At 38.7% G+C, this 15,845-nt stretch overlaps 1 protein-coding gene across 5 annotated transcripts in view; it reads left to right on the top strand.

Moving 5' to 3' along the window:
* UBP1 (upstream binding protein 1) overlaps window positions 1-15,845 on the top strand; it is a 70,597-nt gene that overhangs the window by 30,708 nt on the left and 24,044 nt on the right. For 3 of the 5 annotated variants that reach the window (XR_015746120.1, XM_087948293.1, XM_026678456.2), the window contains exons 2-8: window positions 7,578-7,729; window positions 9,573-9,649; window positions 11,422-11,527; window positions 12,557-12,663; window positions 13,371-13,523; window positions 13,749-13,859; window positions 14,346-14,453. Coding sequence is in view for 4 of the 5 variants with exons in the window: in XM_087948293.1 (XP_087804419.1) it covers window positions 7,578-7,729; window positions 9,573-9,649; window positions 11,422-11,527; window positions 12,557-12,663; window positions 13,371-13,523; window positions 13,749-13,859; window positions 14,346-14,453 (814 nt within the window). In the remaining variant the exon portion in view is untranslated. The remainder of the gene's footprint in view (window positions 1-7,577; window positions 7,730-9,572; window positions 9,650-11,421; window positions 11,528-12,556; window positions 12,664-13,370; window positions 13,524-13,748; window positions 13,860-14,345; window positions 14,454-15,845) is intronic. The other 2 variants (XM_026678457.2, XM_087948291.1) reach the window with 1 other exon arrangement.

Here is a 15,845-nt window from a genome sequence, read left to right as displayed (position 1 = left end):
TTAGCATCCGCACAAGTCCCCCACGTATGGTAATATGAGCCAGGTGTCTGATGACATTTCCAACATTTTTCAGATTTATTCTTGAACATTCTTGCTATTCTTGTCGGGGGGGAAATGCCACCTGTAAAACATCTTATACAAATTTTCTTTATATGCTGTTGACATTGTCATTTTATAATTTTGAGACCACAATTTTTGCCATTTCTCTAAATCAATCCCATATCCAAAATTCTTCCCCCAAGCAATCATAGTTTCTTTAACTTGTTCTTCTAATTTAATTTCTAATAAATATCCATACAATTTTTTAATCACCTTTTCATCAGTACCTGTCAAAATCTTATCTAAATCAGTCAATTTATCATAGAAACCTTCCATTTTGGAATCTTTATCATACCTTGAATGTATCTGCGCATATGAAAACCAATTCATCTTTATACCTTGTTCCTCTAGTTTTTGTATAGATTTGAGTTCACCCTTTTCATTCAATGTTTCACCATATCTAACTGTTTGTTCCTTTATAGAATAGAATAAGAAAATGCTTCAATAGTCGATAGCCAGACTGGAATTTTCAAATAACATTGTCTTTTAATCTTCTCCCAGTTTAACCACAGAGACTCCCGTATATAATGTCTTCTAAAATACCCCTGTGTTTTAGTTCCTTTATACCATAAAAAAGCATGCCACCCCAACAACAAATCATGTCCTTCTAATGTCAACAATCTAGTATTTCTTAGTGTTATCCATTCCTTAACCCACATCAGATTTGTAGCTTGATAATACAACTCCCAATTAGGCAAACCAAATCCTCCTCTAATTCTAGCATCTTGCAAAAGTTTTAACTTTATTCTCGCTTTCTTACCTTGCCATATATATTTCAACACAATTTTATTTAAATCTTCAAAGTAATCTTTTCCAAGCCTAATTGGAATTGTTTGAAACAAATATAAAATTCTGGGTAATATATTCATCTTGATTGTTCAAATTCTCCCTATTAGTGACAGTTGTAAATTTTCCCATTTCGCCAGATCTAGCGCTATCTGCTGTTTAAGTTTGATATAATTATTCTCTTTTAGTGTGCTACATCTTGCTGTCAAATATATCCCCAAGTAGTTGATCTTATTCATGACCTGAATTTTCAATAGGTCTGCCAGTTCTTCCTTTTGTCTTAATAGCATATTCTTTGTCAAAATCTTTGTCTTATCTTTATTTATTTTCAAACCAGCCACCTTTCCATATGTCTCTATCTTTTCTATCAATTTTGCTGCTGTTTCTAGAGGGTCTTCTAAGATGAAAACCAGATCATCTGCAAATGCTTGCAGCTTAAATTTTTCCTTTTTGATTTTCATTCCTTTTATATTCTTTTCATCTCTAATATTTCTGTTTAGCACTTCCAAAGTTAACACAAACAACAAAGGTGATAGTGGGCACCCTCGTCTTGTTCCTTTTCTTATATTGATAGAGTCTGTCAGTTCTCCCTCTATCATTACCTTTGCCGTTTGCTTATAGTATATAGCTTCTATTGCGACTGCCTATTTTCTGAACCAACTATGGAACAGGAAGAGATTCCTTCACCCAAGCTGTTTCTGGACATAGTCCAAAGACAATGGGCTCAATCAGGGTCATTTCCCAGTTCAAGTGGGAATGATAAAAAGTTTTTTTAATATGGGCCCAGACCTCACTGAGGCACTCCAATTGCCAACTGTCAGCCTCCAAGAGGTTTTTCCTGACATCTTTTGCTGCTTGACTCTTGCTGGCTGCAATGGAAACGGGGGGAAACATTTGCTGTTGGGGGGAAGGGTACTGGAGTGCGAAGATGTGTGAACTGAAATGGATGGGATACTTTCCTGCTTACTGCGCAACTGCATACACTTATCTTTTCTAGGCCAATGTCAACCGTCTTGGCATACCAGATGTGTGAGACACCACCTGAAGATGTACTCCACGTGACATTATACACACCTCAGATTGGATTACCAGTCTGGACTTCTGGGGAAGGGAACTTGGGATAACTTTCAATATGTAATTTCCACGCCTATTTGCCTCCCTTTGCTTTCCCTTTTTTGCTATCATTTCAAATCCAATAAAAATACTTTTCGCTATTTTAATGGATTTCTTTCTTGGATTTTGAATGGAGGCACAGCTGGCATAAAGCAAGTTCTCTTTTTACCAGCCCACCCGGAGATGAACCTTTGCCAAGGGGGTTGAAAAACATTATGTCTAACCAAGGCAATGATAAAGAAGATCTGGGAGCTGTTGGATCTACTCCTTCACAGCTCCTTTGCAGTCAAGGGGAAGCCAAGCTGCTGTCTGCGTTGCAGATTGAGGAGAAACCGGTGGTTCGTTCCAAATGGTCTTTGGGAGTAGGACAGATGGAAATACCGGGGGAACTCCCCCCTGGGGTGATGGCTGCCAGACGCCGGTGGGGAGAAGCTGCCTGGCAGGAGGAAGACAAAGAAAACCTCCTGCTGACCCAAGCTTTGCATTTATTCCATGAAGCTCTAGAGAGTCAGAGAGCTAAAGAAAGGTATGCATTGCTTGCGCGTGAAGAAGATAGGGAAGAGATAAGGGGAGCAGAAGCCTTTGCAGCCCCAGAAGTGCTTCCCATGGCCCAGCTGGGGCCAGCCCAGGCTGCAGGAATGCCAGCGGCTGTGGTAGCCCAGGCCCCTCCTGGTGGGGGGTGCCAAATTCCAAAAGTTCCTCTGCTGGAAGTAAAATACGGAGGGGATTCCAAGGAGTTGGGTTTCTTCTTAGTTCAAGTTTGGAATAATATGGAGGAATATGGGGATGATTTTGCCTCAGAAGCAGCCAAAGTGAGATGTGTCACCAAAGCCCTAGAAGGGACTGCAGCCCAATGAATGGCCACCCTTCATAATGATGATGCCCCTCAGCTAAGGGATTATGACATGTTTATGGTAGCCTTACGTACTCCGTTTGAAGATCCCCTTGCTGAACATTAGACAAGAATTAGGATGAAAACCGTAAACCGGGGCGAAAGTCAGTAGCTGAATACAGCCAGGAATTTCGAGAGTTGGCATGCCATATGCGAGGTTGGTCCCAAGAGGCCCTTATGGAAGCTTTCAAAGATGGGCTGAATGAGGACGTCTACCAAAGCTTTATCTCCAGAGGGGCTCCTCGAGATCTTCAATGTTGGTTTGTGTTGGCAGTTGATGTGGAAATTGACCTGACCAGAAACAGGAGTGGCCCCAACTGAAGTAAACTTTCACCTACCACTCCCCGAGAGGCTCCTAAAGTTCAAAAAAGCGGGTCAGCTGTGAAACCCAAATCCACAGCATGCTTCTGATGCGGGAAGAAGGATTGTCGAGCTTCCGATTGCCGCACTAAACTGGATGTCAAAGGAACGTTGGCCAGAGGGAAGAAAGTCAAAAAACCTCCAGCCAAGCCACATGAAATGGCACTGAAGGCCGTGGAAGTCATTGAGTTCGCTTCTCCAGTGAAAGAGGAGTTGGGAACTCTGACCGCTTTGGGCGAAAGCGAGTCCGATTCCGATGATGACCCTCTGATAAGTCAACAAATGGGCCCCATGACCATCCCAGTGGAATTAAGGGTGCCTTCATCCAGCGCCCAGGGAAAGATGTTGGCTCTGTTGGATTCTGGATATACTAGATGCATAAGAGATCATGGATAAACTGGGATTGAGACTAAGAATGTTGAAAACTCTCAGTGCATTTTGCCAACTAGATGGATCGGTGTCATGGGGTGGTCCGGCTCATTTTGTAATGGAGCCAGTGGAAATGTTGATGGGAAAACACCAGGAGACTTTGTGTTTTATCATGGCCCCCTGGATGGAGCAGTCCCTCTTACTCAGATTACCCTGGCTTCGGAAATGGAACCCTCAGGTGAACTGTAGGAAGGGTCTGTTGCACATTCGCTCCACCCAAGCACAGGAGGGGGGGAAACCTAGTAAGGTCCCAGGACACCAAGGAGTTGGCATCGGTGGCAAGTGAACACATCATGGGGGAAGAGAAAAATCCAAAAGAATATTGGGACCTCAGGGAGGTTTTTAGAGAGAAGGCTTCGGACATGCTCCCCCCACATCACCTCACAGATTGCAGCATAGAGATCCTTCCTGGAGTGAAGCTTCCAAAGCCAAAACTGTATTCAATGACACTGCGAGAACTGGAGGAATTGCGGTCTTTTATTGAGAAAAATTTAAAATGGGGTTTCAGCCTGCTAGACCCCAGTGGATGGGTCGGTGGCGGCCTTGACCTCTTTCACTGTTCTGTCTGTTGACATAGCAGAGAGCCTGAAGACAGAGTACAGGAGGGCAGAGCTGAACGTCCGCAAGACCCATCAGGAGGCTTCCTGGGCAGTCAAGGCAGAGATGGTCACCTCCTTTTTTAACAGGACCTCCTTGCTCTGGCTTTGCCAGATGCAAGTGAGAGTGCCACCGGAGGATCTTCAGCTCTGTCAGGATATCAACAAGCTGGTGGCAGCAACAGAATTTTCAGCTACCTTGAACGCAGCTTGATTCACCTCCAGGGCCCTTGCCTAACATCCCACTGTCTACTATGGCTTTGCCACTGCCAGGTGGACACGAGGTCTAAGTGGAGGCTAGCCTCTGCTCCCTATAAGGGGAGCAAGCTATTTGGGGAGTCCCTGGATCCCATCCTGGTGGAAAACAAGGTTAGGAGAAAGGTCCTACCTTCCATGTTCAGGCAAGCAGACCCCCCACCCTCGCCTAATTATTGCAGACCACCCTTTCAGCCCACAGACACCAGATTTGACGTTCCTCAACATCAGAGGCCCTATTCCCAACGACCAGACTGCCAACCGGACAGATCCGGGTTTTGGGATAGATCCAGGCAACAATTTCAAGCCAAGCGGCCATTTCATGGGTCAGGAAGTCATCCCTTTTGTCGCTCCAAGTGACTGCCAGTTCAGTCCTCCCATTGGTGGACACCTAGGCCTATTTGCAGACCAATGAGAGGCGACCATGATGGATACTTGGGTCCTAAGGACAGTGAGACTAGGCCTTACACTCAAATTCCTCTCCACATCCCTGAAGCACTTCATCCATTGTCCTGTTCCCAAGAACAACAGCAAGAGAGGTCTCATGGACACTGCAACCCAACACCTGTTGGACATTCATGCTATCAAGTCAGTTCCAGAGGACCAACGGGGACAGGGATTCTATTCCATTTTTTTCATAGTCCCGAAAAACTTGGGTGGGGGTGGAGAGCAATTTTGGACCTCAAGAAATTAAACATCCACCTGGTCTACAAACGATTCAAGATGCAGTACCTACAGTCCATCCTGCAGACCGTCAGAGAAGGTGACTTCTTGACATCCATTGATCTGATGGAGGCATACCTCCATGTGCTTATTGTTCCATTCCACTGAAGGTTCCTGAGATTTTGCTATGCAGGGTGACACTTCCAGTATAGAGCCCTGCCATTCAGCCTGTCCTCTGCGCCCAGGACCTTTACCAAGTTGCTAGCGACACTGGCAGCGCACCTCAGGACAATTCCCATCCACGTCCAGTTCTACCTTGACGATATCCTGATACAATTATTCTCTCACCTTTGGGTGCAAGAGGATCTGCAGACCATGAGCTGAGTCCTCCAGGATCATGGATTTTCAGTCAACTTCATGAAGAGCCATCTGGTTCCCTCCACTCGTCTGTTACACCTCACCACGGTGATAGATACCAGGTCGTTAAGGGTCTATTTCTCCCAGGAATGTCAGGACAGCATCAGGTCATTAAAGAGGCAGTTCCAAGTGGAACAAACTGTTTCCTTGGCCCTCCTCTCGCAGTTCCTGGGAAAGATGGTATCCTGCATATCTAGTGTCTAGTGACTAGTGTCTGGTGTCTTGGTTTCTCATATGTTGCCTTAATCACTATATCAGCTGACTCTCACTGTGAGGAAATGGTAACAGAAGATAAAATGGCCCAAAAACCTCAACAGGATGTAATTAGAAGGAATACAAGTAATAAACTTCTCTTGCAGAATGTATCTCAAATGATTTGTACTATTGCAATATGTGCCTGTCTTATAAAGCATATCAATAATCCCTTGGGCACGGCTGAACGCCAGGACTTTACAGTGGTTCCTTCTGCCGTATGAAAGGTCTTACAGCAGCAACTCAAATGCCAGGGTTCAGGTCCCACCAAAGGTACTCAGATCCTTCTGATGCTGGGTGTCCCAGGCCATAACCAAAGGATATACTTTCAAGGAGCCCAGCTGCTTGACCACTACCTCAGATGCCAGCCTCTTTGGTTGGGGTGCCCACCTCCAGTCCCAGATGGCACAAGGGCAGTGGACTCAGGCAGATCTGAGTCTTCTGATTCCCTCGCTCTCCTGCCCTGGTGCATCCCTCACCTCGAGGTTCTCCAGGGCTTCCCTCACGAGGCGTTTTATGTACCGTCTCATTTGGTCATCAGCAAGTGGCTCCTCGTCCCATTCTTCCTGATTCGATAGGGCCTTCAGCTCCAATTTCCACCCAGGTTTACGATTGCCCCGGTTGAAGGTTACTCCTCTGGTTCTTCCATCCCAGCTGTCTCTTTTTCCTACACCTATAGACCACCGGGGCATGGTAGAGGTTTCATAGGCAGCCTCTCTGTCTTCGATGGGGTGCACCAAGTCAGTATCTGGGTGGGTACCTGTCGACATTTCTCCCCAGCATTTGGCTTCCCCTTGGTCCTTGCTGTCCTCAGACATTTTCCTTTCTTGCAGGGTCCCCTCGGTAGAGTGAAAGGTTTTTTTTTTTAAAAAAAAAAATTCTCTCCGGGCTGACCTCTATTGCAGACGCTGCTTTATGTCAGGCTACAGAACTTTTCCCATTCACTCAACTAGAATGAACTTCTGAAAACGTATCCAAACGTATCACAAAGGAATTCTTTATTGAGATGAGACAATTCCTGTAGGAGTTCAAAGCAGCGTCTGAGGTCTCTCAGGCATACAGGGATACATAAGGGAGTTTAGAACCCCTCCCCTTATCTTGATGTATATTTAGTGAAACAAAAGCCAGTATGTTAGTTCCTCCCCACCCCTCTTGTAAGAAACGATCTTTTCACAGTTTCCCAGGGCATACCTAAATTCCCCCCCACCCCCTTTTTAGAACGAACTATTCAAGAGATTCCCAAAGTACAATCTCACTGTGGAATTTTTATGACCTTCTCATCTCCTGGTTGTTCCTCTCAGAGGTGATAGTTCTGGCCATCTGGCTTTTCTCCTTCCATTGTATCATGTGTGGGTTATACAAATTTGATATAAGATTAAATATATTCAGGTTACATCAAGAAAGGATTTCTTTATCAGCCTCCCCCCGCCACCCCGGAGGCTGATAAAGGATCTGACACTCCGCAAGTATTGCATCGGCAAACCTAACACTTTACCAATGTTCATTGGGGATGTGTGGGCATGTTTACACAAAATTTCATTTAAATCCGTGATGATCGAGTGGGGCACTTTTCTGAAATCAGATTTCTTGACATGGAATGACCCTTAGGTATGATCAGAAAAGTACAATTTCATATATATCGAATTTCCCAAAATATTTATATTTTATAAAGGGAGGGAGAAATAACTGGGTTATATGTTTTTTCCCCATCCTAGTGATGTACTGGCACTTCCCATTTTTAAGCAAGAAGACTCTAGCCTTGCTTCTGATAATGACACAAATCATCCTCCATTTCAATATGTTATGTCTGCTGCAACATCCCCAGCAATCAAACTGCATGATGAAACACTTACTTATTTAAATCAAGGTAAGCATTTGTCTTTTTTTGTGAAGGGGAAGGGGATACAAAGCACAAACACACAGACACATACATAAAGTACAGTGGTGGGATTCAAATATTTTTGCCATCAGTTCAGTGGGCGTGGCTTGGTGGGCGTGCTTTGCACGCGTGCACACATTTTGTGTGCATGCGTGCACCAAACGTGCACTTTGCGCAGACATGGAGGCATTTGCGCAGACGCAGAGGCGTTCTAACTCACTTCCTGCAAGCCTGTATGATCCTGGACACTTCAGCAACTGCCGCGTGGCACTATTCTGTGCCGCACAAAGCAGCTGCGCTTCAAATTCAGCGGATAAAGGTGAGTATGGGAGCCCGGGCGGGGGGATGGGCCCAACAGCAGAGCCGTGGAGAGAACCGGTTTGGTCTCCACTGCTCATTGCTGCTACCGGCTCGCCAGAACCAGGCCAAACAGGTAGAATATCACCACTGATATATTATATATTACAATATATATGCAGGTAGTCCTTTAGGTATTATCGTAACAGAGCCTGTCCGTTACAATTGTAACTCATATTGGTCATAATTTTGATCACCCATGGGTCCAGTCTGATTTTACTGCCATTTTTTTCAACAATTAAACAAATGTTTGGTCATTAAGCAAACATTGTTAAACCCATGCTTCGTTAAGGGCCAGTTTTGCTAGAAACCAGAAGGATGCAATAAGATTAGCAGACTTAATTTAAATTTTTCTCTTTAAAGTGATCTAAGCAGAAAAATATATTTTAAAAAATGTTATGTATATCACACGAGAACCCAGATTGTTCGGGGCAATATGTTGACTCTGCTTAGAGAGGGCTGTAAAGCACTATCAAGTGGTATGTAAGTCTAAGTGCTATTGCTATTATAGTACAAAATAAATAACTAGTAGAAATGTAGTTTTCCTGATTAATTCAAAGTTGTTTTATTTGCTTTACTATTACTTAAATTAATAAAATCTATGCATATATATTTAAATAATATAACATTCATTGAAAGTCACCTTAATGTTATATTTTAATTCATATTTTCTGTTTTAAGATTATTGCTAATTTTGTATTTTGTAACATAAATATAGCATATGTAGTCCATAGTGTTTTCTAAAAAGATGGAAACAGTGGATTGAAGCCAAATTCAATAATACTTGGAAAGACATTGGTGACAATTAACTTAATGTTGCTATACGTACTAATCATGACCAAGTGTAAATCTCCTAATATAAGAAACCAGTTTAAAAGTGCATTCTGGTGACTGTGATGATGACCACAGTATTTTGCTTTATTGCAGTTTCAATGTTTCATATTTAGAAACAAATGGCTATTTATAGTTTGCATATCTAGATTATCCAGATTTCAGAATATGTGTGAATCTCAAATATAGCATTTATCTAGGTTGTTCCTAGCAAAAATAAAAAGGCTATTTATATTGATAGGTAGAGTCAGAGCTGGAAACAGTTTCTGAAGTGAATGACTAAGCCTTGCAAAAGATGTAACATTGTTAAATGTTTCATTGTAAACATCTCTTTCTGTGTTTTACTCAGAACTAGCATTTATTTAGTGGATCTCTTATTGTCAATACTAACCTATCATCTCAGTCTCTCTTCTTTCTTTCCACTTGAAAAAAGATTTTGAGAATTTGAGAGGTGAACCAGAACTAGTTTTTACACAATGTATGTTTCATTCCTGTTCTGCTTTGTAAAGAAAAAAGCAAATAGTATGTCATGTTTTTGTTATAATTAACAAATGTATATTGTTTTTAAAGAGAAAGTCTAAAAGTTTGTATAGAAATATTAAGTATACATGCACATATATCTCTTTCTTTTTCTGTTTGGAAGGTCAGTCCTATGAAATTCGGTTGTTAGATAATCGAAAAATGGGAGATGTGCCTGAGATCAGTGGGAAATTAGTAAAGGTATGTTAGTACTTCAGCTTTGACTCTTGTTTCTTTGAAATTCTCTCTTATTTTCTCTACAGTAACATTTTCTTGCTCTGGGTGTTAAAATGCCGCAATGGGAGTATGGAGGAAGCTTCTGATATACTCTGATCTGCAGGGACAGGTTTGGGAAAAGAATGTTCCTTTTCCAGTATTTCTTCCAGATAACTTTATCAGGAGGGGAAAATAACATTGAAAGCAGCTGCAAGCACGTGATTACATAGCTCTTTTTGTTAATTGTTGTACTTTGAAGAATTTATTTGTTAAAATTATATTCAAAGCTTATTTTCTTTTTGAGATATAGGTGATATATGGAATGGTAATTATAAAAAAATCCGGAACTTTTGTAAATGTCCGTAGTTACAATGGTTTAGTATGAAAGATAATACTAAGTCTGGAGTCTAGTAATGTTTACCAGTTTGTATCAGTTCATAAAATTGGAGTTCTTTTCTTTTTTAAATATAACTTTCATTGAAGATATTTATATTAATAAAAGAACAAGAACATGTGTAAAAACATGTAAAAGCGAATTATAAAAAAATAAAAAGTGTGGGAAACAGTACAAATAAAGAAGAAAGGATAAAGAAGCAGCTGAATATTTTTATAGCAGTTATAAACCAGCTTATTATCCTTTCTCCCTCTCTAAAATTACATCACATAATTCCCTCTATACCATATTCATATTGTCTCTGTCCCTTTTAATCAGAAGTTTCAGAAATTATTTCATTTTTCCCTATTTTCAGCAAAAACTCTATAAAAGATTTCTAGTCTTTGGAAACACTTTTTATATTTTTATAAAAGTACTGTTCTATCTCTGATCAAACAGGTCAATTTTGCCATTTGTGCACATTCTGCCATCTTCATACTCTATTCCTCCATTGTGGATATTTCAGTATTTTTCAAACATTGTGCATAAAATAATCTTGTTCTTACAACATACAAAATTAATAACTTATGAATTTTTTCTGATTGATTATTCATAAATCCCAATAGAAAAATGTTTTTATTTATTTAAAACCTTTATTTAGTTTTCCATCTTAAGCTGAACTCCCAAATTCTGGTTAGAAAATTGCAATTTCTTCCTGAAGTACAAGTTTTGTTTTATTCTTTGTTTTCTGAATTACCTGATATAAATGTGGTTATTACACAGTAACCAAGTAACATTTAGTCTGCGGTCAGTTGTGATCTTCCCTGATACGGTGATCTCTAGGTGGGTTGGGACTACACTTTCAAGAATTCCAGCTGATTCAAAGTAGCCCTGTCTATATTAAGGGCACCAGGTTAGGGAAAAGAAAGTAATATTGATTCATAAATTAAATTATGAATGCCTGAGCACTTAAATCTGGTCATTGCAGCTGTGAATGTTCATTGCTTTGTTGTATAAAAAACAGGTCCTTTGCCTCTTGGCAAATTGAGGTGACTTCTAATTCTTATGATGTAACTGAAACATGTAAATTAGGGTTAGATTGTAGTAAAAATAATTACTACAGGCCTTACTACATAGGTCTTAAGGCCTATGAACTTATTTTAATTGAACTATAAGATAATGTATTCATTTGGTCCACATAAGTGGATGTTCTCTTGGGTTATTTTTCTCTATTAGAAATGATTCTATACTTGTGATTAACACTGTTATTCTGGATATCATCTGAAAGGAATTTGTATCTTTATATCTGAAAGAAATTTATATCTCCAGATAAAAACATATTCTATTTTTACTGGGAGAGCTGATATTTTTTCTTTTATATTAGAGTATCATAAGAGTAGTATTCCATGACAGAAGATTGCAGTACACTGAGCATCAGCAGCTAGAAGGCTGGAAGTGGAATCGCCCTGGAGACCGATTACTTGATTTAGGTAAAATCATGAATTGTTAATATATTCATAAAAATAAACTGAGAACTGAGTTACTGTGAAATAATATTTAAATACCTGATTTAAATAATATATTGTACACTGAATTATGTAAGTTATAGTTCTGTTTTGTGAGTTATTTAGAATAGAATAGAATAGAATAGAATAGAATAGAATAGAATAGAATAGAATAGAATAGAATACTTTATTGGCCAAGTGTGATTGGACACACAAGGAATTTGTCTTGGTGTAAATTCTTTTAGTATACATAAAGAAAAGATACATTCGTTAAGAATCAAGAATCATAACGTACAACACTTGATGATAGTCATAGGGTACAAATCAGCAATCAAATCATACTAGGAAACAGTCAATATAAATCGTAATGATACAAGCAACAAAGTTACAGTCCTACAGTCACAAGTGGGAAGGGATGGGTGATAAGGAGTGATGAGAAGATTAACAGTAATAGTAGACTTTGTAAATAGTTGAACAGTGTTGAGGGAATTATTTGTTTAGCAGAGTGATGGCTTTTGGGGAAAAACTGTTCTTGTGTCTAGTTGTTCTGGTGTGCAGTGCTCTATATCATCGTTTTGAGGGAAGGAGTTGAAACAGTTTATGTCCGGGATGTGAGGGGTCTGTAAATATTTTCACAGCCCTCGTTTTGACTTGTGCAGTATACAGGTCCTCGATTGAAGGCAGGTGGGTAGTAATTGTTTTTTTTTGCAGTCCTAATTATCATCTGAAGTCTGTGCCTGTCCTGTTGGGTTGCAGAACCAAACCAGACAGTTATAGAGGTGTAGATGACAGACTCAATAATTCCTCTGTAGAACTATATCAGCAGCTCCTTGGGCAGTTTGAGCTTTCTGAGTTGGCGCATAAAATCTGTTACAAAATCTGTTACAAAAATTAACAGACTCACTGGAAGACCAAAGAATAAAACTTAAAAAAAAGATTTATGTATTTAAATAACATTTATTATTTTTATGGTTTTAAAACATTGATTTTTCAATATTTTTCTTCATTTTATAGATATTCCTATGTCTGTTGGAGTAATTGATATAAAAACAAATCCAAGCCAACTCAATGCAGTTGAGTTTTTGTGGGATCCTGGAAAACACACATCTGCCTTTATTCAGGTTTGAAATTATTTTTTGAAATTGTCAGGTTCACAGAAGGGTAATTCTTAAAATAGTGCGTAATATTTTTGCATTGAAATCTAGGGTTTTCTTTTTTCTTTTTTTATTTCTGATGGCCATAGTAGATATGAACAATAATGCAATATCAGTATTATTAGAATCAAAATACTTGCCCTGATTTTTTTGAAGTGGAGGTGTTGATTTGAAGTGATTTTAATGTCAACAGGCATGCACTAAACATCCTCCACACATAGTAAAAAATCTGCCTTTATTATGATGGACTTTTTTTACAGTTTTACACATATCCTGTACTTCCTGCTGGTCCAATATGTTTAAGTTACCTTACCTGGTAGAACTCTAGGGATCTCAAATCCAGGTAGAGAAACATTATGGTAAAAATACGTTTTTCTCCTGTTTGTCCTTGTCATTTGGCATTCAAAAGTTTAAAGCTTCTGAATCTTGAGTTCCATTTTTTAGCCTGGGTAATATCTGTAATAGTTTTATTTTTGATCTAATAATGTATATTGTATTTTTTTTAAATACTAATTGTTTGAAATATATGATTCAATGATTTATCTCCCTGTGGCAACAGTTTCTAATTTAATACAACAATGTACTGTATAAATCTAAAATGTCTGTTAAAAACAAAGAAACAGAATGTATCTTTGCATGATACTTTGGTTTGCTTTGATTTTTTTTTTTTTTAGGTACATTGTATTAGCACAGAATTTACACCTCGGAAACATGGAGGTGAGAAAGGAGTTCCATTTAGAATACAGGTTGACACTTTTAAACAAGCAGAAAATGGAGAATATACTGATCATCTGCATTCAGCCAGCTGTCAAATCAAAGTGTTTAAAGTAAGAAAGTTAAATATATATTTTTGGAGTGGCATAGGAAATAGCAATATGGAATTTATTCTTGTATTATTTTTTCCTTCCTTCCTTCCTTCCTTCCTTCCTTCCTTCCTTCCTTCCTTCCTTCCTTCCTTCCTTCCTTCCTTCCTTCCTTCCTTCCTTCCTTCCTTCCTTCCTTCCTTCCTTCCTTCCTTCTCTCCCTCCCTCCCTGTATAATTTTGGTTTTAGCCAAAAGGAGCAGACAGAAAACAAAAAACAGATAGAGAAAAGATGGAGAAGCGAACTGCTCATGAAAAGGAAAAATACCAGCCTTCATACGATACTACAATTCTCACTGAGGTAAAAGTAATGAAATGTTTTATTTGTTAAGAGAAGTAATGCAAAGTATACCTGGCCTACTTTAAGCAGTAAGTTAGGTTTCAAAGGGGAGGGGCTTAAATAAAATTTATATAAAGGCAAAGTTTGTTTGGCAGTTGTAGATCACAATGAAACAGAAGACCTATAAGATTTAGGATCAAGAAAATAGATACTCTGTTAAAGCATTTATTTTTACTCATGGCTATCTCACGCATGTATCTTAAAAACCAGTGCTAAAAATATTGTATTACAATTTGTTTTTTCCTTGTCAGTTTGGACCTACAATAGTATTTAAAAGTTAATGGAATCATGGGCAGAGCCTCACTGGGCTTTTGTATTTCTTTTTATTTAAACACCAGTGAGTTTTCTATAGCTTTCTAAAGATTGCAGATGTTTTTAAAAGGCTTTAAAGTTTTTCCTCACTGTATAATGAAAAGAAATTGATCCACATCTTTGATGTTTGTCCAGATAAGGCTTGAGCCTATAATTGAAGATGCAGTTGAACATGAGCAGAAAAAGTCCAGCAAGCGGACTTTGCCAGCAGACTACGGTGATTCTCTGGCAAAGCGAGGCAGTGTAAGGGACTTCTGCTTACTTTTCATTGTGCAAGTTATCTTGTGCAGTGTTAGATATAGGACCAATTTCTATCATCCATGATCGAAAACAAAGATTTTTCCTGGGCTGGTTTAATTTTATTCACTTTTGCTTACTGCAAATTATTTCATACATATTTCTTAGTGAGAAATGTTTCCTAAATCTAACACCTAATTAAAATGTTAGCAGGCCTGTAACACTGATAAAAATCAAGAACTGTGGTTTACACATGAAATGGCTATGTTAAATAATAAACTGTTCTTGAAAGCCAATTCCTCATATGTAATTAATGAAATCAGATATAGCAGTAATCAATTAGTTGAGATGTATATTTCCTTATTTTGGCTTGCATGTTTTGTGAACTATTTCATCAAAATGGTTGCAGATCCTCTTGCCTTTTTGATTATACTCCTTTCTATTTCTTGATTTTTTAAAATATAAGAACTATATAAAAATTCTGTTTGCTTAATGTGCAAATATGTACATTTTTTCACATAATTTATTGAACAGTGGCAATATAATCCTATTTATAATAAAGGGGATTGTCTAAGAGTTAGAATGGAGGCTGCTTTTAAGAATCAGTCTGCCTGAATAGCTGGTCTTTTTATTATGCTTGCTATCTTTAGTAAAACTAGGACTAGGTATATGTATATACGAATACTCTCTACTGGGCCCATATACATATTCCTGTAGCATGTCCTGTCCATCCTTAAAGAGGCTAATGCTAGAGTGCTCCTGTTATCTTTTTATGATGCCAGCTGCAATTCCTCATCAATATTGTGCTAACCATTCCAGAATCTTACCTTTTAAAAATAAATATTTTTTAATTCCACTATTTCTTGAAGGAGATCAAGGTGACTATTTTCACCTTCTGAATGTTGATAAATAAGTCCTATTACGTAGCTTGAATTGAAATTTGATGAGTATGGTTTTTCAGTGATCTTAATGGTTGATAAATTGAATCCTGAATTAATATTTTTGTTCGATGGAGGCTCTGCCAAAGTATTCTCTCCATAGATTATGATATGTTTTGTGATTAAGAGCAACTTTCTTAATCGGATATAGCCAAGAATTCCTAGTTACTATTTATGAGGAAATCAGTAAATTCCCTCCAATACACTCCAGAGAAGAGTCAGGTTTTACAAAGGGCACATGATTTTAGTTTAGCTGCCTTGCTCATTTGACATAAAGGAATTTGATTGATGATTTTAATAGAAAGATATAGCCAGGGATTAGTATATCCTTGAGATGGTCTTTACTGATTCTGTCTTGTCAATATGCCGACTAGAACAATTGCTAGCTTTTGCAATAGTAAAATCAAAATCCATGTACAGACAACAGAACTAAAAACAAAACAAAAGTTCTTTTTCATAG

This window comes from Notechis scutatus, chromosome Z, assembly GCF_049901735.1.
Source record: "Notechis scutatus isolate UNSWTSFEM ecotype Mainland chromosome Z, rNotScu1.2, whole genome shotgun sequence".
Lineage (NCBI taxonomy): Eukaryota > Metazoa > Chordata > Lepidosauria > Squamata > Elapidae > Notechis > Notechis scutatus.
The sequence above is the reverse complement of the archived record's forward strand: the minus strand, read 5'-3'. Positions and strand labels throughout refer to the sequence as shown.